We start from the raw sequence: 22,133 nt of genomic DNA on the forward strand, positions 1-22,133 counted from the left end.
CAGGTGGCTATTGTTGGATGATTCATTTTGTATTTTCATTTTTGACACTACTGTCACCGTCTACTAGACTGGATCGATGATATATATATTAACCGTGTCTTTTTCTTTATATCTCAAAAGTTAGAATATCTAGTAGCGAAAACAAGTTTTCCGTTAGCAATAAATGAATCTCCATGAGTTTCCATCTCGGTTTGTTAATCCCTGGTCGTTCGATTTCGGTCCACCAGGACCCTCGAAATTTTGATCCACCGATAACGAGTTAACAGAATTCCCCAAGCAAGTAACGCCTCCGTAGCAGAGCAACGAGAAGTCTGTTCGTTCGGCTCTATATAGAATCGTTGTGTGCTACTTACCAATATGTACACAAACTCGTTACGGCATCGATGTTGAGCCGGTGCGTCGAGTCGTGCCACTGATTTATCGGGGCTTTAGTTTCTCCTTTGCGGCTGGATCTCTGGGCAAATTCGTTCTTGAACGCTTCAGCTCCAAGCTTCGCGAAAATTTTCTACCGATCGTTCTTCTCGCGTCTCGAAACCCTGATGCGCTCTTGCTTCGATAAATCGATCTACAAGCAAGTCGAAATTCTTCAAATTTGAGTTAACACTGGATTTGAAACCTTCAAGCTGTCTTCTGTTTATCATCAAAGCCGATTTACTTGCTACTTTGCCGAGAAATGGCGAAACTTTTGTTTGTCATTAAACAAAGTTAGCAAAACATTACGAACCATAATTATTAATACTTTCTACCAATTTTCCAACCAATGTGGCGACCTTTGCCTTTGAGTTCGCGGTTCATTATGGATAATTTGCAATAGGGTGATTGTTTTTCGCTTTCCATTCGGTACAGACTCGTGAAAGCGCGAGGAGAATCGGAAAACTACGTGAGATCGACGATCGGTAATTTTCTTTGGCGAGAAACTGCTGGTCGCTTGAATAATTAATTAGCCAGCGATTTGTCATCGTTAAAAGGTTTCGCCGGTCTAAAGCAGTAGATAGGAGTAGGTTAATGGCCGAATAGAAGTTACAGAGGCGAACGCTAGCGAATCGTGATTAACGACCGGCGTCTTCCCTGGATGACAGGATGAAGGAGATTGGCTTGTTAAAACAAAATAGTAAGAGTTACTTAAAATTCCATTAAATCGTAACGTAATTACTGTTTTGATTTCAAATTATTTTGTCATTTAGCACTCGAGAGAATTAATGTCAAAGCTTCGAACACCACTGATATAAACGATCGAGCCTCGAGTGTTGCGTCGATTCGCGTTAGGGATACATGCAAAATCAATCATTTTGGCGTGGATATCCAGCGATTTGGAAATTCGATAAATTCCAGGGGACTCGAATAATGATATTGCGAGATTCTCATGAGAAGTTGACCGACAGACGAAGAGAATTGAGCTATTGGACGGCGAAAAGATCGGTCGGATCGCATGAACGACGCAGAAGGGGTAATAACCGAGTGACCACCTAGCACGGTCAGTGTCTCAGTGTTCCAGCCGGATGTTTTCGCGATGTTCAGTACTTCCGTGTGATCCAGGGAACCCGTCCTCGAGCATCTCTTCGCGGAATCATCGAGAAAGTACCTTCGCTTTTCGCAACGGGAGAACATCCAGCAAAATCTTACCGAATGGAAAGTCGGTAAAAATTAACAACAACGATAATGGGGTCTCCGTACTTTCCGACGCCTCGCTATAATACTCCTACAATCAAGAACAGTAATAATTTACATTCGACACTACTTTCGTAGACTCGAGATTAAATAATAAAAGTTCATGTTTTCATTTGGTCCTGAAAATTAAATCTACTCTGTCAACTGTAGTAAAAAATATTGCTTATTGATTTATAAGGAGAAAACCAATAACTCGTGCAGCTACTTACGACCCTTATAACGCACCAAGCGTTTATGCAATAATCGAAGTACTACTGCGTCACGCAATTAACGTACGTTCTAGATTTCAAAGATCAAAATGGTGAATTTGGAGTGCAAAGAAGAAAAGAATAATATAAGATTTACCCTGTTTTTATTCATCGAAAACCAAGAATTAACCTCGTGCAACTACTTATGATTCTTACAACGCACCAAGCTTTTATGCAATAATCGAGGCACTACTGCGCATACGTCTCTATCAACGTACGTCTTGTTGATTTCAAAGATCAGTTACCATCCGAGCATGATAAAAACAAGGTTTTTGGAGTGCAAAGCCTGCATTTCAAAACATCATTACGGATTTCAACCTAGTGTCAAGAAAGCTACACGTTTGGAGCGCGAAAAAGTTGCATTTTTTCGATTTCGGGGGCCTCTAGGAGCCTTATTTCGGCCCTGGTCGTACCCCTTCGGATTCTTCGTTCCACCGTGATTCGTTCGGGCTTCTATCCGCGACGAGTTCGATTCCGCTCTGGTGAAAGAAAGGCGCGTGCAGCGGCGGCGTACTTTCACCGACCGTGACTTCCATCGCTCCGGCGTTCCATTCGACGAGTTTCACAGGTAAAGAGGGTAATAGAGACGATGTCGCCACGTAGGTTACTGGAACCCGTTTCCTCGCGGCCGAACGAGTCACGGGCGTTACACGCGCGCGCACACTCGCGGCGTAACGCGTCTCGTAATCACCGGAAACATGGCGAAGAGGAACTCGCGCGGACAAATTGCGGCGCTTTGGCCGCTCGCGTGCTCCGCAACGCGCGAACTTTTCCGCATTTTTCTTCTCCCCGTCGTTCCTTGCTCCGCTGGACGTTCGTAGTTTCTTGCAACTCGCCACAAATCTGAAGCTTAATTTTTTTCAACTCTCGATTATTTGTTTATTATCGTTGGCCCCAAAGCGTGGTACCAAACTTCAAATATCACTTTAAAACTGGTAGAAAGTATGCCAAATCGATTAAACGATGTAATAAGGCATAAAGGTGGACCCACGGAATACTAGAAAATTGATACAATGTTAAAAAGTTACCATAACATGCGATTTTTTGACAAAATCTACACTGATACGAATACTTTTGTGAACTGCTATTATGTACTATGCAGAGTAAAATCAATATGTTTTTATTAGTTAATCAGTTTTGTTATAATTTGGTATAAATAAACTTTATACACGTGTTCATTTATAGCTAAATGTTTATTGCAAAATCTTACATGCATCGATTGATTTCAACAAATTTCTCTTACAAGCAACGAGGGTACGAATACTTATGGGATTAACTGTATATTAGGTCGTTCCAAAAATTCGTGCCGTTCGATATTTTAAAATTAACGAGGATACAATTTCTAATTCGATAGAAAACAAATAGATATCGTGTCGAAGCTCGAAATTTGGAATTTACACTGCCTCACAGAATGAAATTTTCTTGATCGTGTTCGAGCTTATTAGTTGGGTTTCTTATCTATCGTACGTTTGGGTATAAAGTTCCAGACCATTGCAGAACGCGGCATTTTAACAAAAGGTGTCGGTCATCTTTGATGATAGGTCAGCGCAGCTTGCAATGTCGCGTCGGCAGATAACGTTAAACGTATTCGCAGAACCCTACAAAAATAAGATAATCGAAGAGACTGGGGGTGATTGTTTTGCCAGTTGATAATTTGGTAATCGGTGTGTTCGCAGGTAGGGACGAGCTGTCGCAGCCTGGCTCTTTGAACGGCTATGGAAGCGGAGGCGGAGGAGGTGGAGGAGGCGGAGGAGGCGGCGGTGCCGACGGCTGCGACGCCAGGAAGAAGAAAGGACCGACGCCGCGGCAGCAGGAAGAACTGTGCCTGGTCTGCGGGGACCGCGCCTCCGGGTACCACTACAACGCCCTGACCTGCGAGGGTTGCAAGGGCTTCTTCCGGCGCAGCATCACGAAGAACGCGGTCTATCAGTGTAAATACGGGAACAATTGCGAGATCGACATGTACATGCGGCGCAAGTGTCAGGAGTGCAGGCTGAAGAAGTGTCTGACCGTCGGCATGAGGCCGGAGTGCGTTGTGCCGGAGTATCAGTGCGCTGTGAAACGCAAGGAGAAGAAGGCGCAGAAGGTAGAGTCGATCGATTCCAACGATCGTTCGCTTCTAGATCATTTTCAATCCATGACAATCTTCTATTTCTTCAGTTTTTTCCACTTGACCCTTTGCACTCGTATTTGTATTTGAGAAGGCTTATACACATGAGAAGAAATTCTTTCTCACAGTCGATCGAAACGAAACCATTTTTATGGGAACATATTACAATTTATAAACTTAGTAGACAAAATTAGAAAAATACTTGAACAATGATCTCGGGAACAAATTAGCCAGGACAAAGGGGGAAATATCTTTTACCTTTTATTTATTTATTTTATTTTGTACAGGGTGTTTGGTCACTCATGGGAAAAATTTTAATGAGAGATTGTAGGGGCCAAAATAAGACGGGAATCAAGAGTACCAATTTGTTGATTGAAGCTTCGTTAGAAAGTTATTAACAATTAAATTTCCGCCCGTATTGAATTTTTTTCTCGAAATCGCGCAAGATTTCGGGGGTATGTCTATTCACCAAAAATGGTTATAATTGACCCTCGCAATCAAAAATAATTTTTTTAGAACAATTTGAAATTTTTTAATTTCATCGAAAAACCCCCTGTCGGTTTTTCTTAAAAATTCGTTTTTCATTTTTAATAATTTTGTTTGACGCCCTATAGAAAAGTTGTCTGATACTTTTTTGTAGGTACCCATGACCCCTACTTCAGAAAAAAGTTTCATTGAAATATATTCACTATTGCAAGAGTTATGGCTGTTTGGAAATTGGACCATTTTTATGTAGTTTTTCTCACTTTACGGGGTCAAGGAATAACGTTTTCAATATTGTTAGAATTTCTACATATTCTTCACTAAATTACGCGTTATTTGCTTTTTGAAACATTGAAATCCTTCAATCCATTCAGAAGTTATGATGTTTTAAAGATACACACGAAATTTTGGAGTGATATTTCTGACCTGAAATTATATTTTCGGTTAAGGAATTTTTTTCTCGGAAATGGTTAGGATTTCGAGGGTATGTCTATTCACCAAAAATTATTGTAATTAACCCCCGCAGCTAAAAATATTTTTTCCAGAACGATTTGGAAAATTCTTTTTTCGCCGAAAAATTTTCCGATCGGTATGGAACTTTTTAACGAAGCCTCAATCAACAAATTGGTATTCTTGATTTTCGTCTTATTTTATCCTCTAGAATCTCCCATTCAAATGTTTCCCAGAGGTGGTCGAACACCCTGTATATACTCACACACTTAAGTCGAAACTAAAAGAAAACATTGTAAAAGGGGGATTCTGGAATGAAATACTAACGTATATGTGGCAACGTACGAGTGAACTACTCGCCACTCGAATAAGAATTGAAATTACTGAATTACCAAAACGGGGCTTTTCGACATTTTTAGGGGTAGGCCAGATTTTGTTAAAGCGAACGGTAAAGCTGCTTTTTGGGGGGAGGGACCATGTTATTCGAAACAGCATCGGTGCGCGCCGTGTTCCGGCGTTTCACGCGATGACCAGTCACCGAGCTTCACGTTCGTTTACAGGAAAAGGATAAGCCGAACAGTACAACGATGAACGGTTCGCCAGGCAGCGGAATACGCAGCGACCAAATGGGCGTGAAGATCGAACCAGCGGAAGCCGAATCCTTGTCCACGTCCGGGAGCAGTGGTATTCTAACCCCCGTCAGCCCTTACGGCTACGTGAAGCCGATTAGCCCCGAACAGGAGGAGCTGATACACAGGCTCGTCTACTTTCAAAACGAGTACGAGCAACCCAGTGAAGAAGATCTCAAGAGGATCACGGTAAGCACGCCTTGAATTCCTTCGAAACTCTTTGTGAACCAAGTTTCATGCGTTGCAAAGCCTCGAGGATGTTCCTCGACGTTAGAAAGATTCGTACACCGAGTCGACCCTGATCGCGTTAGCCATGTATCAAATTCGAGCAAATGTATTCTACACATTCATTAGTAGAGCCATAAATACAGATTTGGAGTCTCACCCACCATTACTTGCATATTATGGCATTAACGCGTTCACTGTCCGGTCTCTTAGCAGCGTATCCAAAAGCGTGATGCTATGAACCGTATACGGGTCATATACAGTCAACGTGTTAGTTATTTGATTTAACAAATTATCGTTACTTTCTCAACGACCCAATATTTCGAGTTATCCTTAACGTAGAATAATATTAACAATGGCGGTCACGTGTTGGTGATTTCCAGAATCAGCCGTCGGAGGGTGAGGACATCAGCGATTACAAGTTCAGGCACATCACCGAAATCACGATCCTGACGGTGCAGTTGATCGTCGAGTTCTCGAAGAGGTTACCCGGCTTCGACGAGCTGTTACGCGAGGATCAGATCGCCCTGCTGAAAGCCTGTTCCAGCGAGGTGATGATGCTCCGAATGGCAAGGAAGTACGACGTGCAAACGGACAGCATAATATTCGCCAATAACCAGCCGTACACGAGAGACAGCTATAACGTAGCAGGCATGGGCGAAACGATCGAGGATCTGCTGCACTTCTGTCGGCAGATGTATGCCATGAAAGTCAACAACGCAGAGTACGCGTTGTTAACGGCCATTGTCATATTCTCAGGTACGCAAAGGCAAACGCAACGCCAGCTGTTAACGTTTCCATCGAGCCAAGTTTCTCGAACCCGGGTATATTTCGTTTTGTCCGTAACGGAGAAATACATGGTCGACATTCCTGGTTTATATTCCACAGATTTAGGCTTTCTTTTCAAATTAACTTGATAGTCGAACTAGCAATGGGAATTAATTTCTGAGTCCTCATCAAAGTAAATAAATGGGCAGATTCGACGCCTTAAAATCGGCCATATTTAATTTGTAGACAGCGTACAGATTTATATTTTTAACCCTTAAGTGGATTATCGGGGCCCTTCGCAAGTTTAAACTATTAATATCCTCCATTAGTTCATTATTTTTTATATTCTGTGGAGTCCACATCGCTTCCCGTACTCGCCGCCAGAGGAATCGTTCTTCTCGCAAGCACTTGACCGACCTTCCGTTTGCATATGTACAATCCTCGACCGACTCCCAATATCCTCCTCCCTATCCTTTTCTTACAATATCTTCCACAGAACCCCCAAAAATGCTTTAAAGGAAAGTTAATTTCTATTTACCAATTTGTAAAATAATTCAGTAAGGGAACGAACATAGTTTATATTTCAACTCTCGAGTCCCTCGTGGTCCCTTGAAACATTCCCGAGCGAATGTTCCATTCAAGGGGTGGTGTTATCGTTTGGTTCGCAGAGAGGCCAAACCTGCTGGAAGGCTGGAAAGTGGAGAAGATCCAGGAGATCTACTTGGAGGCGTTGAAAGCGTACGTGGACAACAGACGCAGGCCAAAGTCCGGCACGATATTCGCCAAGCTGTTGTCCGTATTGACAGAGCTGCGGACCCTCGGTAACCAGAACAGCGAGATGTGCTTCAGTCTGAAGTTCAAGAACAAAAAGCTGCCACTTTTCCTCGCCGAGATCTGGGACGTGACGCCCTAGTTTCCCCGTAGCCGGTCACCGGCGCCCGCGCCGATCGGCTAACAAGTGTTTATCAGTCCGCGCGACGTCGAAGACGACGCTGGAGCGCGGCGAGAGACGACGAGCTAAACGTGGACGTTGAGATAACGGCGTGCGCGACATGTTGTACACTAAGTGCACCAACCATGCCACTGCCCTCGGCGTCGACGAAGTCGGCCGCGCGTCCGAAAACAAGCAAACCCAGGTCGTTACGAGTCGCTACGCTCAGTTTCCCGGGGCTCTGCGCGGCCCTTCGACGAAGAGACCGGAGAGAGCCAAAGGCGTCGCGTTCGAGCCCAGACGCGGGGAAAACGAGAGCTCGAGGAATAAAAGTAGGGATTACAAAAGAATACGAAGAAGGCAGTGGCGAGGCATCCAGGCTGTGATACGTAGAGACAGTACAGAGACTGTAATAAGGAGCTACCTACAGTTATGTTATTACTATATCCTCTACCTGGCTACCCCCGGAATCGATATGTAAATGTCTAATGTATAATGTAAGGTACAGGTTTAAGGCAGGCGCGTCGTACGTGAAGATTTAAGGCAGTACGAATCTAAATAAAAGCTAAGACAACAGAGTTAGGAAGCGAGAGAGAGAGAGAGAGAGAGTACGAGCGAACGAGAGAAAGAGAGAAAGAGAGAGAGAGAATGAGTGTTCAACGTATGCGTGCAATTCGGATGAGAAAGACACGGAGAGACGAAAAGATGATTAAGAAAAAAAAAATGATTATCGCACTAGTAGCGTGCCGGACAGAGGTCGAAACAAAGGTCGGGGCAGCTGTTGAGCAGCTACTCGGCCACCCACGAATCGAGTGCGAAGTAACAAACAAAAAGAAGAATAACAAATGATACGATTATACATAATGATACCATAGAGTCTATATCACACACATAGCATAATAATATATTGCTAGCATGTACATTGTTTATACGAGAAAGGGTAACGGGGGTGAGACAGAGTGAACGTGAGAGAGAAAGAAAGAAAGAGGTTTCGAGGTAAAGGTTGCGTTTGTTTCCGGGAACGATGTTACGGGGAAACGAGTATCTCCCGCGACGGAAAGGTCGGAAGACGAGGCTTGGCATTTGCGCGCGTCCGGGATTTTCTTTTTCGCGAACTTGGCAGAAGAACGACGGGTAAACGAGCGGGGAACGTGGGAATAACGTAGTAGAAACGTAGGAAGTAAGTAAAGTAAGTAAGCGAGGCTAGTTGGTAGTAGGTCGTAGTAAGTCAGTGAAGCTAGGCTAGGTGACCGAGTTCAAGTGCAAAGCCTTGTGCCTTCAGCAGCGGACATCGGCTCACCGACAAACGAAATCATGAAATTTAACCGTCCGTTTTAATTTTTTAATAAAAAAAAAAATCAACAAAATCAAGTAAAATATCGTAAAAATCTGTGCGGAGCGAGAGAGCGTGAGAGAGAATGAGCAAACGTGGAGTTAAAAAAGAAATTATTTAGACGGTTGAGAGAGTAGGGATTGAAAGAGGGGTAGAACGAGAAAGAGTGTGAATGATGATCGGAGGGAGGGATTCGAGGTAGGGAAACGGGTTTCGCGAGAAATTTACAAGAACTGGATGGTGTGCGGTATAAACAAGAACAAAGATCTTTCTAAGGAGAAACACGGAACAGGGTCGCGAAAGATGGGGAAGAAGTACAGGTTCGGTGGAAGGGGGTTGGAACCAGTGATCATCACGGATTAGGAGTACTTATTTGTTTGCTCGACGACTTGAGACTTTTGAGACTCGCCAGACCCTGCAACGTAATATGCTAGCATAAAATACACGACCGTCGTAAACAAACAAGAAGGGGGGGCGCTGAAAATTGAGAACAGCAGATAGCCCCGGCAGCTTCTGGGACTGATTTTCAGTTCGCTCACCCTCGAGATAGAAACTCGTACACTGGGGGTAACAAAACACTTACACGCACGTACAGTATACACGAACGCGCGCACACAGACAACGACAAACACGTACACGCGCTCGCAAAAATCGAACGACCGAGCGGAGAAAAGCAGTCGAACGCAATTGATAGGCACACACACACACAGACACATACACACTCACGCGTCGCTACAGTTACATGTACACTAAAATTCTCGATGTTGTAACACTGTAACTCTATGCTATTAACTGATTGTACGCAGTTGTATTCCGTAGTAAATACCAAACGCAAGTTAAGCAAAAGAAACAAAAGAAAAAAAAAATACGTAATTCGTGTTAACATGTATTAACGCGTGCGAGATGGTAATCCGAACGAGAGACAGGAGCGAAAGGGAGAACGCGCGGTGCAATTCAGTTTTTTTTCCAACGACGTTTCGAGGGGCGTAATTTAGGGGGAATAATCAACAATGAAAAGCGGACAGTCAGATAAGAGCGTCGGTTCCATACATAGAACGGTGAACGAGACGGGAGCGACTGCTAGTACTTCGCCTAGGACATCTAGAAACATCGTATATATGTATATACGTATCGTGTTCTACTATTGTAACGTTATATCTGTTACGCGTTAAACGAAGCAAATAGCAAAACGATAAATTTAAACCATTGCACGCGTGTAAACGTTTCTCCTTCGATCTCGTCGCTCCGTGGCGGTGGGAAAGACGGCCCCCCAAGATCCACGATAAAGAACAATCATTTTAGATGGCTTCCCGACACCCCGGAGCGGCGTGGCTCGAACCGCGGAGACGACGAAAAAAAAAAAAAAATACAAAATGATTAAAGAACTGTACACTAGGTAAAACGCCGTAAGGCAGACACTGCCACACCGCAGAGTGTACGCGAGAACACCACGAAACGAACGTCGCAAGAAGCACGGAGCAGAGCTAACACGGTGAAAAGAGTACATCGAGGAGAGGACGCGCGAGGAAATAAGGGTTGGGGGAGGGGAATACAAAAAAGCAACGTCACGCAAACCATCATCGCCATCTCCTACCGACGACGCGCGTCATTTCAGTTTCTTAACGACGAAGATATCTATGTGTACTCTCGGGAACTCGGAGACACCGTCTCGAAGCGTTGCTGGCCCGCGAAAACAACTTACGAGCTCTTCGAGGCACTTTAAGAGCCCGTGTCCGGATCGTTTAGATCGAGCTACGTACTTGAACAACATAGCAGGCGATGCAAAGGGGGCGTTCTTGAAAATCGAAGTATAATTAAATAAACTGATTCGAGGCTTCTACTGTCGAATGTATGGAAGCTCCAAGAAAACCTGGGCCCCATCGTCCGAAGTAGGTAGCCTCCAGATGCTCGTCATCGAGGAAATTAACATACGACTTCGAGGAAGGAACTGAGAATAGAAACAGCATCCAGGAGACTCGATGAAACGTAGAACTTCTGGCTGGTCGGCAACGCGTCGAGATAGAGAGGGAACCTGGTACAGAGACAACATACAAAAACACTTGCACGCACCTGTACTCCGCATTGTTGTACCACACACTCGTGCATCTACCGCGTTGAGTGCTTTCAGGCATCGACGTTTTTATGTGAGAGAAACACGTGAGAAAGAGACAGAGTGAATGAAAACGCCGAACGCAAAGGGAGCAGGGAAGAAGTTTCTTAAAGACACAGGCCACACTGTAACAGGCATTGCCTCTATCGTCGATCTGCGGCGTCGTCGAGGATACCACTGATCGACGAGCATCATCGACACGTTCGTTTTGGGCTTCTATAATTCTTAACGAGTAACGTTTAAGGGTACTGCGCGCGAGGACAGCTTGCAACATCGTCTATTCGTACTCGAGACTTCCTTTTTGATTCGCTTTAGGTAAACACTGTTTAGATACGTAATCTGTTTAAGGGTACTGCAACGGTCGTGAACACGTTCGCAATTCGTAGAATTGTTCTCGCATGTGCGAGCCACGGGTTGACGTTCGCCTCAGATCAATTTTGACCTCGGTTTGATCAGACGAGCTCTTTCATTCTTTCTTAATCGCATTAACGACTTGATTGGTTAGAGATAATCGATGATGATCGTTTAAATACTGGTCTAGAAAAGTAGCTGGACACTTTGCGTGGAATTTGTTTTTAGTAGTCGGTTCAAAAAACGCATTTCATATCTTATATTTTGTGGTTTTCTTCAGAGTCGTTGCTTTGGTTGCTAGAAAATGCAGATTTGCAACTGCAATTGCTAGAAATAAATAAGATAATCAGTATAAGCCGTTCACTGTCCATGACCCGTATACGGGTCATAGCGCCACGCTTTTAGATATGTTGCTAAGGGGCTGGACAGTGAACGTCTGAATATTATTTTCTATGATCGATATGGACAAATCTATTGCGCGTTTCAGCTTCGAGGAATAATTTCGTTTCTAATGAATCGTTTGTTGGACAGTTGAGTGGTGGATCAAGAAGATTTTGAATTTTGACGAACAGGAAAGATTTCAGAGCTCGACTCATCGAACAACGTTGTCTTGTTTTTGGTACTCCCAGCTAAAATAGGGAGTTCGAGAACGTCAGCCTCTCGCAAGCGGTCACGAGAGCCTAGAACGGAATCGACAGTCCTGCAGGGAGATCCCCTATACTTTGAAGCGCAGAAAAATCGTCACGGACCGTCGACGGCAGGTCGTCATCGACACTGTTTCGTTTCGTAGAGTTTAGAACCAACCCCTTTGACAGATGCTTCCCCGTTGAACAAAGGACGATCGAACGGCGGCCATCGTGATTCCCGACGCAAGCAATTTGCCTTGTTACGAGCAGAAAGAAACATTGATAAGTGAAACTTTTACAAGAAATCGGACTTCAAAGAACAGGCTTGACCTGTAAAACATACAAAACACTCAATGCAGTGTTTTCCAATTTTGACAACCCTCAAACGCAACCAAGTTTTGAAAGAGTTCAATATAAATAGCTATTCGAAATAAAAAAAAAATTTTAATTTGTGTCGAATGTATTAAGAGTAGAATGTAAATGGGTTTGACTAAGTTTTGGGGCGATTCCTTCCAGGACCGATCCTTCTTTCTGGCCGCGATAGAGGCGCGAGGGCCAGGAACGCGATAAAGTGGAGTCGCGCGAAACTTGAACCGCCCGGGGCGACGTTTTCTCCCCCGGCAGGTTTCGCGTCCAGAGATTCTCTCGGTAGATGGTCGGGAATCAAGGTGAACCGCATCCTTCGACAAATCAGAAACCGGTCATACGTTACTCCGCGAGAAGAACAACCGAATAAAAAGAAAAAGAAAAATAATGGTAAAAAGCGAAGAAGCAGAGCGGACCAGAGTGTATAGAGGAACGCGAGAGAAGAACAAGCGGGAGGGGGGTTGAGAGCCAACGGGGGAAGGGAGAAAACTGCACACGGACACAGAGACACGCCATACACACATGCACGCGCGACGCGCAGAGTACACGAGACGATGAGAGAAACAGAAAAAAGTAAAACGAAAATTAAAAAAAAAAAAAAAAAAAATGTGAAAAAAAAAGAACATGCAATTCTACGATCACTGCCAAGGGCGTTAACCGTTGACGTCGATTTCTCATTGTCTGAATGTCGTAGTCGGTTTTTCTCCCCCTCGCGATTCAAGCCGACGAGTGCGAAATGCTACCGCAAAAAACGATTATATACAAAAGAAGACACTACCACGCGCGTCGCATACGACATAGGGATATTAAGAATAACGAAAAAAAAGAAAAAAAGAAGGGGAAAAAAAACGCAAAAAATATATTATATACACACACGTGCGCCCGCTCGATTTCGAATTGCCGTTTGACGAGGACGAGCGAGCGATTTGTTCATGATACTGCCAATGCGTAGACTCGAGTTTCTGTGTTTTTTAAGGAACAACTATAATACTCCTTTTAAATGTGTCGAGCCACACGTTGTACACGATCACACGCGCGCGCACACACACACAGACACGCCCATAAACGTGTACACACCACATTACACACACACACATGCTGATTATCTACCTATACGTACGCGCATCGTGCCGCAATCTCTCTTGTCTGTTTGTCCGCCCGGGTACCCTGATCTGTCCGTTTCTCCTAGGTGTCTCCTTCGCCTCTATGTACGTAAAATCACACTAGACGCAGATGTACGTGTAAATATTCGGGACCGGGTTACGCGATCACGGCGACGACTGATCCCCGGGTTCCCAATATTACGAAAAAAAAATAAGGATTCCGTTGGATGGAACCGACGACGGACGTTAAACGCCCCCGGGAGGTTGTTGAATCCTTCAGCAGCTTGCAGTCTGTTTCCAAGCAGGTCCTCCATCTTCGAACGAGTCAGAGGCGACCAAATCGTTCTGCCTAGGCAATAATTTCGAACAACGAATAGAAGATAAACCACTGTTTATCCGTTACTCGTTAAGTACGAATTATAGTTTCGAAAATATTTTACAACGAACGGAACTGCCCCCGAGCCAAAAAGACGCGTCCAAAAGTGCTCCTTTTATTTCTAATTCGCTGGAATAATCATTTATTTTCTTATTGGCAGGAAGTCCCACTTTTAAAGTGAAGAAACGGTGAATAGGACTTCCTGTGTTCGTTATAGAGTCGAAATTAATGCTATTTTTGTTCGATGCAAAGTGTCTCCGAAGTTGGCGTGTCGCGAGCGTGAAAAATGTCGGTCGTCGGTGACAACCGGACGGACAGCGCCGTTTTCCCCGAGCATTCTGCATACTTCTAACGAAAAATGTTGGATGTTCGAAGGTTTGGCACGACAGTCGACCACCGTGAACGCGAACCCGATATTTTCATTGTGCGCAGTAAACGAGAAGGGAAACGATTATTCGTTCCGCGTTCGTAATTAGTCGACAGACGGTCGAGAATACGGTATTTTCTTATTGGATGCAACGCCGGCCCTGCGATGAGCGAGAAAGAGAGAATGCGTGAGTGAGAGGAAGGTTCTTGTTATTAATCGCGAGATGGAGGAAGTCGTTTAATTTATTGGAAGCTGTAGAAAATGGAAAAAGAAAAAGAGGATACGAAGGAAAGCTTATAAGTTGAAGATTATTATAAATAAAGTTAAATGATTATACTTTGTTATAGTAGTTTATATGTTATTTTTCTGGGTTGTACACGAACGGAACGGTTATTTCATCTTTTGCTTTTTTCTCGTCCGCGTGTCGAAATTCTATATTGTACATAAATGTTTGTAACGAGAAAAACGTGGAGGAGCCCTGAGAATTTTCATCGTTAACGGAACGGCCGTCGGATTTTTCGCCACGGGACCGATGCCCACACATAGCTTTCTAACGATTTCGAGATCTACCGCGAAAGCGGGCCTTGTTTAGTGTTCTGCGACGAAATATTTCGTTAAAAATTTACGAGCAACGATACGAACGTTTCGTCAAAAAGGTATCACGCGAACAGTTTGTTATTTTCTGGACCTAGATAAAAAATTTTAGCCGCGGTTAGGACGCTTAGATCACCGGCGATAATTGAATCGGAAACCTGAAACCTTGGAAGCTTTTGATTCGCTAAATTTGTTGACGTTGTTCGTTAGATGCGAAATGTAAAATTGTTCGATAGGTAAAATAGCAATAAGTTACATCGGTACTCGACGATCGAGAAGTTTCGCAATTATTATAAATACTTTTTCCTCCCCCATTCGCTGAAACAGCTGTTTAGACAGATCGTTACCACCCTATAAACGAGCCAACAAAATTTTCGGGGCTGCCAATACCAACACACCAAAGTACTACAACGTTCGTGACTAAAAAACGTACAAAATTTTTAACGGATGAAACGTTGAATGTTGATTTATTATAACAACGTGTAAAATGTTAGAACTTAAACGTCGCTGCTAGGCATACGAATAAGTCTGAAGAAAACGATAAGAATATAACTAATAACTAACGAAACAAAACGCTGAGAATGGACGGGAAGAGAAGAGAGAAGTGGCGAAAAAAAAAAAAAACAGTAGGAGAGCGATGAAAAGCCAGAAATTTGCTATAAATATAGTACCGATAATCGTACAAATTTGTCCCCTCGGTTCTCGCGACCAGGAGAAGAAATGCGACCGTCGTTGTTTGTCATTTTTAGGACCTGCCCTCGTCGGATGTGCACCCGGTCGACTTACTACTACTACTACTGTTACTCCTATTATTACTATTACTGCTACTGTTACTGCTGCTATTACTACTACTAATACATAACACACACGTTTGTACTTGCAACACTGGGAACGCACGTACGCACACAGAAGACAGATACCCAATTTTAAAAAGAAAAAGACAAAAAAAAAGAATACTTACACACTGGTGTGAATCGTTTACACGCGTACACGCACGACGCTCGTTCGATCGGATGAGACGCACGGTGTAGTCGATGAACCACGACGCGACGGCTTGCAATTTTAATAGGAATTTCCCAGAGTTGGATTACTTTCATATTGCGCGTTCAAAATTTAACTACAACCAGGCGAAATTGATGAAATTGCGATCTACGGCGAGTTCCAATCGGAGCGAATAATAGATGTCTTCGATGTGTTGGAAATCGAAGTATTAGCGAATTAGCATCGTTAGTCGAATCTTAATCGATCAGGAACGTTATTTGATATCTAATTTATCTCTATTTGTTTTAAAAATTATAATTAATCACGACTATACCGGTTAAACTTATCCAATCGGTCACGAGACCGGTGTACATAGCGTACGCTTGTTCGAAGAACACGAAAAGCAAACCAAATGCGTCTTGTATCTTCTACTAGAATCTATATACATACTACTATACATATTAATTGTAAAATATTCGAAATTATTGTTAAACGAGAAGTCGGTGTGAAATTAGATGAGACGGGGCGTAGAATTTCGGCTCTTTTTTTAGGCGTAAGCGCGCGAATTCGATTTCTCATCGTGGTAAACAATTATGAATTTTTCGAATAAAATTGACGGCCGAGCGCAAAAGCCTCGGGCCCATTATTGGAAAGACGAACTTATAACGAATTGGTGCTTTGGAATGTATTAGACTGAATTATTGTTGTACGTTTTAAACGAAAAAAAAACGATAAAAAAAAGTAAAACGAACACGAGGAAATCGGGGGTAAACAAAAACCTGTGGGAGTTTTTGCTCCGCGTTTCGATTTAAAAAGAATTGGTAAAATATTATTTCTATTTGGAGCGTTTTATATATACAATATATTAATTATACTATATTCGCTAGGTTGCACACTTACACATACACATGTACACGTACACGTACACGGTATTTTGCGTACAGTGATGGGAATCAAATCGCCTTTGTGATCGGAAAGTCGTTTCTAAGAAAGTTATTTTAAGAAATTATCGATACATTCGTTGCAATTTCGATCGGTTCGTAATTAATTCGACGCTCGAGGACACTTTTATCATTATGAATCTTGTCCAAAACCAATTTAACGCTAGATTTAGTGTTTCCTTTTCTTTTAATCAGATTCAAGACAAATTGCTAATGTTTACGAGTTCCGTGACTGTGAATCTAATGTTGAAAAACTATACTTTGACTTCGAGCGGCCGATTTACTCCGAACCGACCGGAACGGGGCGAACGAGCGAGGGCCCCCGAGTGAAATTTTTGTCCGAAACATAATCAGAGGGGCGCCCCCGCGTCGATAAGCAAAATTAGAAATTCTGCGGTGACGCTTTGTGATTCTAGTAGATTTAGATTTGTTAGATTCGATTGTATTTCGAGAGTCAAAATTAAAATTCTTTAAGGGTATTCGTTGAAATCGATCCAAACCATTCGGTGGCGTTGTTTCTCTTTGTTGGCGATCGAGACGGTCTTGAATACTCGAATAAATTAACTAAGTCGGTGGTTCTCGTGTTTTTAGGGATCGTGAAAAACAAAATTTTTTAGCGGAACCACCGGTTTCACGCGAATTTCGCGAAGTTTTCTAAATTCGCAGCAGCGGGCGGTGGAGGAGAAGAAGGAGGAGGGTTAGGGGGGTGAACGAAAGGAAATTTTTTTCGAGGAGGGGAAAAAGTCGCGTTGCGATTCCCAACACTAAATTCACACGTGTGTATGCAAAACACAGACGCGAATTATTCAAAAAAAAAAAAATCGACAAACAAGATACTTTGTATGTACAACAATTAGCGGTTCTGTTTTTGAACGAAACTGAGAGTCTGAGAGTGTTGCGTGTGTGCGTGTGTGCGTGTGTGCGTGTGCGTGTGTGGGTTGCGTGGGCGAGTGAGAGAGAGAAAGACTCGGCGTGCACTCCGCCTGGAATGTGAGAGGGGAGGGGGGATTTGACAAAAAAGAAAAAAAAAAAATGAAAAATGGTGAAAACATAATAAGCGAGAAAACTTCGTCGCGCAGGTGCAAGGGAGATTTTTTGCAAATTGGCAATGCGGCGGTGCATTTCGACATAATTCGCCCGCGTGCGTTTAATAGAAGTTACATGACGTAGATATCCGTTAGGCACGCGCGAATAGCGCCCCCAGGTAGATATCGAGAAACTCCATTGGCGTGACTCGGGGGGAGATTGTTACCAAATTTGCGGAATTGAAAAATTCGTGGCCACCCTTTGCCACCGTTCGGATACCATAAATTTTCACGAATTGCTTAAATTACAAAAGCTCTGCGCACGATTCACGGAAAGTTTTGTACAAATTTGTACGTTTCGAGTAATTTAAATTGATTCCCGGCCGAATCGATTTTGCAATTCCGCGGCCTGTCGATCCTGAAGAGATCCCCAAGTTCCCCGATTAAAAACCACCCTGAAAAAAAAAAATAAACTAGCAGGAAAATAAAACGGGCTGTCGAAAGCTTGCTCGAAGTTTTGGGAAAGTTTTGGAGAGCCAATTCGTGTATTCCTGGTCCTTAAGAGGCTCCGAATTTTTGGGGATTCCGACGTATTCACGCGTGCCTGATAACTCACGTGTTCTCCGCAATGGGCATGCGAGGAGCCATATATACATCAACAATATTATATTCTAACGATTACTAATTAATAATGTACAATAATTTTAACGATTGCTGGACGATGAAGTCTTTAAGCATGTAACAGCGTTGCACGATGAAAGGGAGTAAGATGTGCGAGACGGTGTGAGAGAGTGTGAGAGTGTGAGACAGCGACGAAACGAATCCTGAATGTACAGTTAACAAACGAAGATAGAGAGCTAAAACCGGGCAGAAGCTACGAGATATGTATTTGTCTTTTAAAATCGATGTGTATTTTTTGCGGAGAAAACGAGGCGAGAAATATATTTGGGGAAAGGACGAAAACCGTTGTTGCCGGTATGTGTTTCACGGGGCTGACAACCTTTCTTCGCGAGTTCGCGAATTCGAGTCAGAGTTCATTGGTGGGACTCTATTGCGTTAGATTTCTCGGCGATCGGAAGAATTTTTAACGAACAGTGTGTTCGCGATAAAAAAATATATTTAGTCCGCCTTCTTGTTAGTTCGTTGGTATTCTTTTGTTGCTTGGAGTCTTTCGAAAAATTTTTTTGTGCAATCACGATTCTGGTTTCATTTTCTTTTCATTAAAAATTCTTTGAAACCGCATCCAAAGATTATAGTCGACGTTGTAAAAAAAAAATTCGATGAAATTCGCGTTGCAAAGAATTTCGATCCCTTCGAAACGTTAATCGTGAACGTTCTTCTTGTATCGTTTCTGAAGAATTTAATATCTCGACGAATTCTTTGATCCCCCTTGAAGAAATTTTGCTTCGGGGGGATTGGTTTTGCATATTATTTTGATACGAAAGGAAGAAAAAAAAACGATTCTCAAGCTCAATTTTCCATTTTATAATCCACCTTAGTATTGTGAATATAAATTTTTGTAAATTCGACGAATCGAAAATTGATTTTTTGAGTCCGTTTCGTTTTAAATGTAATCGATCGTGTTTCATTGAGTAAATGCAATACTGTGAACCATGATGAAACGAGGAAACTATCCCTCGCCCCTTTATTCTGTAGTTTTCGGGGAAATTTTACGACTCTTCCAGGGCGGTTGCAATCAATTTTCTCTCAGAATTAGAACGAGATCGAAAATTCGGAAATTATCGTGATCGAAGAAATGTCATAAAAGATTTCAAATTTTTCTATTCGTTTGTACGGAAACACTGAATATTATGTAAAATCGCCCTCGAAGGGGTCGAAGGCGATCGAACCCTGCTAACAAGTACAAGTAAAAATGAAAAAAAAAAAAACACATAAGTAACAAGAAACGAGGGTGTGTTAAATAATTTTCAATGTAAAGTGTACACCAGCAACGTCTAAGAAAAAAATCGTTAAAGAATTTATTTTCCTGAGAATCCAAGAGGCGTTCAAAGTTTATATTGATAACAACCAAACGAAAAAGAGTATTTATTTTTCTTACACAGTATTGCACGCCTTTTGATTAAGGGTTTGGAAGTAGGGGGAGGGGGGGGGGGGTTGGGGGTGTGGAGTGCGCAGACGCTAGGAAAACGACGAGCGACAAAAATTTCACCGAATGCCGAAATATGAGATAAGTTCGAGGGATAATAACGTTCGTGAAAACGAAATACAATATACTGGGGGGGTGCAGAAATATTATCTCCAAGGTCAACACTTATTTCCCCCCCCACCATCTTTAGCTTTTTTTGTCCGGTCGTGGCATCTCTCACGGTCTTTTGATCTCAATATTCCTCTTCTGATCGAGAGGCGGTAACTGACTTGGGGTTGGCCACGCCCATTCGGGAGAATTTCAGAGTTCGAGAGTATAGCGACCTTGAGGACGATGAATCTGCGCCCCCAAAATGTAATTACGTAGGGATAAGGGGACAGAGAACGCCGAACGCGCGAAAAGAAGCGAGAACGGAGAATACACGCAGAAGCGAAGAGTTCAAAGAGAGTTGCATTGTGTACATAATAACGCAGGGAAAAGGGAGCAGGGACGAAGAAATGAAAAGAATAAAAAAAAAAAAACATACCGTGAAATACAGAGGGTAACCGAACGACACCTTTGTAAATTAGCTTTGTACATTGTCCCTCCTGTTTACTTTTTGTCTTTATTTTTCGTTTATTGTTGCCGGATGGGCCCGGAGTGGAGGACTGCACGCGTTTGTTTATCGTTCGAAGCTTCGAGGGAAATTTATTGTTGCCAATCGACCGACACGTGGGCAGAGGAAACGATTTTGATCAAAATGATCGGAGAAATTTTTTTTTATTTGCTTTCAACCGTATTTGGGAAGCACGGGGCATTGGATATTTGGATTTCGTGATCTACGTTCTTTGTTTTTTTTTAATTGCTTGGAACAGTTAAAGTTTTGTGAACTGTTTGTAAATTGCTGGGCAATTCCAAAAGAAAAGAAAAGTGTGTTCCATTATTTACAGCGTACTTATCTGTAAAATAATTAACGAAACGAAATTTACAAATGTTGAGATAACGTTTTCACTATCGTCGATGTTTCCATCTTGAGGCTCTGTTATGTATATAAATAAATATACATATACGTGTATACATACATATATAAACATATATTTTTCTGGGATAAAAAGTAACTACAATGACGTATCCGACCTCGTGGACGCAATAAAAATTCATATAATCGATTATGCAATGGGCATCAGGGTGTAGCGTAATAGAGAGAGTGAGAGACATTATAAAGAGATGACTATTTTTTTTAAACAAAACACGATGGTGGAGCAAGGGACTGGAGCTTCTTTTTTTCGAAACATCCGATGAGAATTTGTTCGCGTCTTTGTTTCCCTTTTTTTTTTTCTTCTTTTCACTTGACGAGTTTACTTCGAATCACTCTGCCTACGCGTCGAACTACGTGTATGAAAGTTTTATTGTAAAAAGAAACCAATCTTCATGAATTATATACGAAATTGAATTTACAATTATTTATATTACATTAACGACATAGTAATAATTGTACGAACTATATATAATATTTATTACGCGTGAGTATAATTCATGAGAATTATATATAATAATACAACAAAATTTCTCTCATATTTTTCAATAATTGTGTCCCATGGAAGACAGTTTCGACAGGATCGCGAAATTTAATAAGCTTGAAAGGGAAACTGGTCGATTTTATTGTAAAAAGTAAAACCCAGCGAATGTAAATTAAAAAAAAAAAGACTATGATTTACATTTTACGAAAGCTCTTCGACCGTGGAAAATGGATCACACATTAATGAAAAAGAAAAAAAAAAGAAACGTTTTCAGTTCTCTTCCTGGGTCGATCGTTTCACGAAATAATTAAAAACTCACTCGCTGTATGTACATAGATCGGAGGACCGCTGGTAGCCATATTGTTATTCGTGATTAATAGGATGACTTTGTCGAGTCGACTGATGTCCTTTCTCTCCTTTCCTTTCTCTCGCTGAACGGAGATCGCATTTCGTATGCAAATTACGGATCATCCTCATTTTGTAAATTTTGCTTTATTTCCCCCCGTCGATTGTTAATTGTAATTGCATATTTCCCCGCTTGAAATAGAAATTGTTAGATTAAAACTTTCGTAAGGTTAGCTATAATTGTTATCAATTAATGATTTATCGACGATTATTTACCAACAGCGGTAACAGTTATGTTATTAACTAATTATTTTTTAAGAGTTCGTGTTTATTATTACGATTAAAGTAATTACTATCGATGTTATCATAGACGACTTTCTAACGAATTGTGCAGTATGTACAGACCTTTTAGTTAATTTATCATTTTCGTGTAAATGTTACAGGCGAATCGGCGCGTTACTGATTAAGATATTTTGCAATGAAGTACGCAGAGCGGA

At 42.2% G+C, this 22,133-nt stretch overlaps 1 protein-coding gene across 2 annotated transcripts in view; it reads left to right on the forward strand.

Annotated features, from left to right (window-relative positions):
- Positions 1-21,557, forward strand: part of LOC122402381 (ecdysone receptor) — a 152,769-nt gene extending 131,212 nt beyond the window's left edge. For both annotated transcript variants that reach the window (XM_043405106.1, XM_043405108.1), the window contains 4 exons: positions 3,593-4,002; positions 5,520-5,777; positions 6,197-6,572; positions 7,250-21,557. In XM_043405106.1, coding sequence (XP_043261041.1) covers positions 3,593-4,002; positions 5,520-5,777; positions 6,197-6,572; positions 7,250-7,494 — 1,289 coding nt within the window. In that variant the 3' untranslated portion in view covers positions 7,495-21,557. The remainder of the gene's footprint in view (positions 1-3,592; positions 4,003-5,519; positions 5,778-6,196; positions 6,573-7,249) is intronic.
- Positions 21,558-22,133: the final 576 nt, after the last annotated feature.

This window comes from Colletes gigas, unplaced genomic scaffold (assembly GCF_013123115.1).
Source record: "Colletes gigas isolate AHSC1104 unplaced genomic scaffold, ASM1312311v1 Colletes_gigas_Sc00035, whole genome shotgun sequence".
Lineage (NCBI taxonomy): Eukaryota > Metazoa > Arthropoda > Insecta > Hymenoptera > Colletidae > Colletes > Colletes gigas.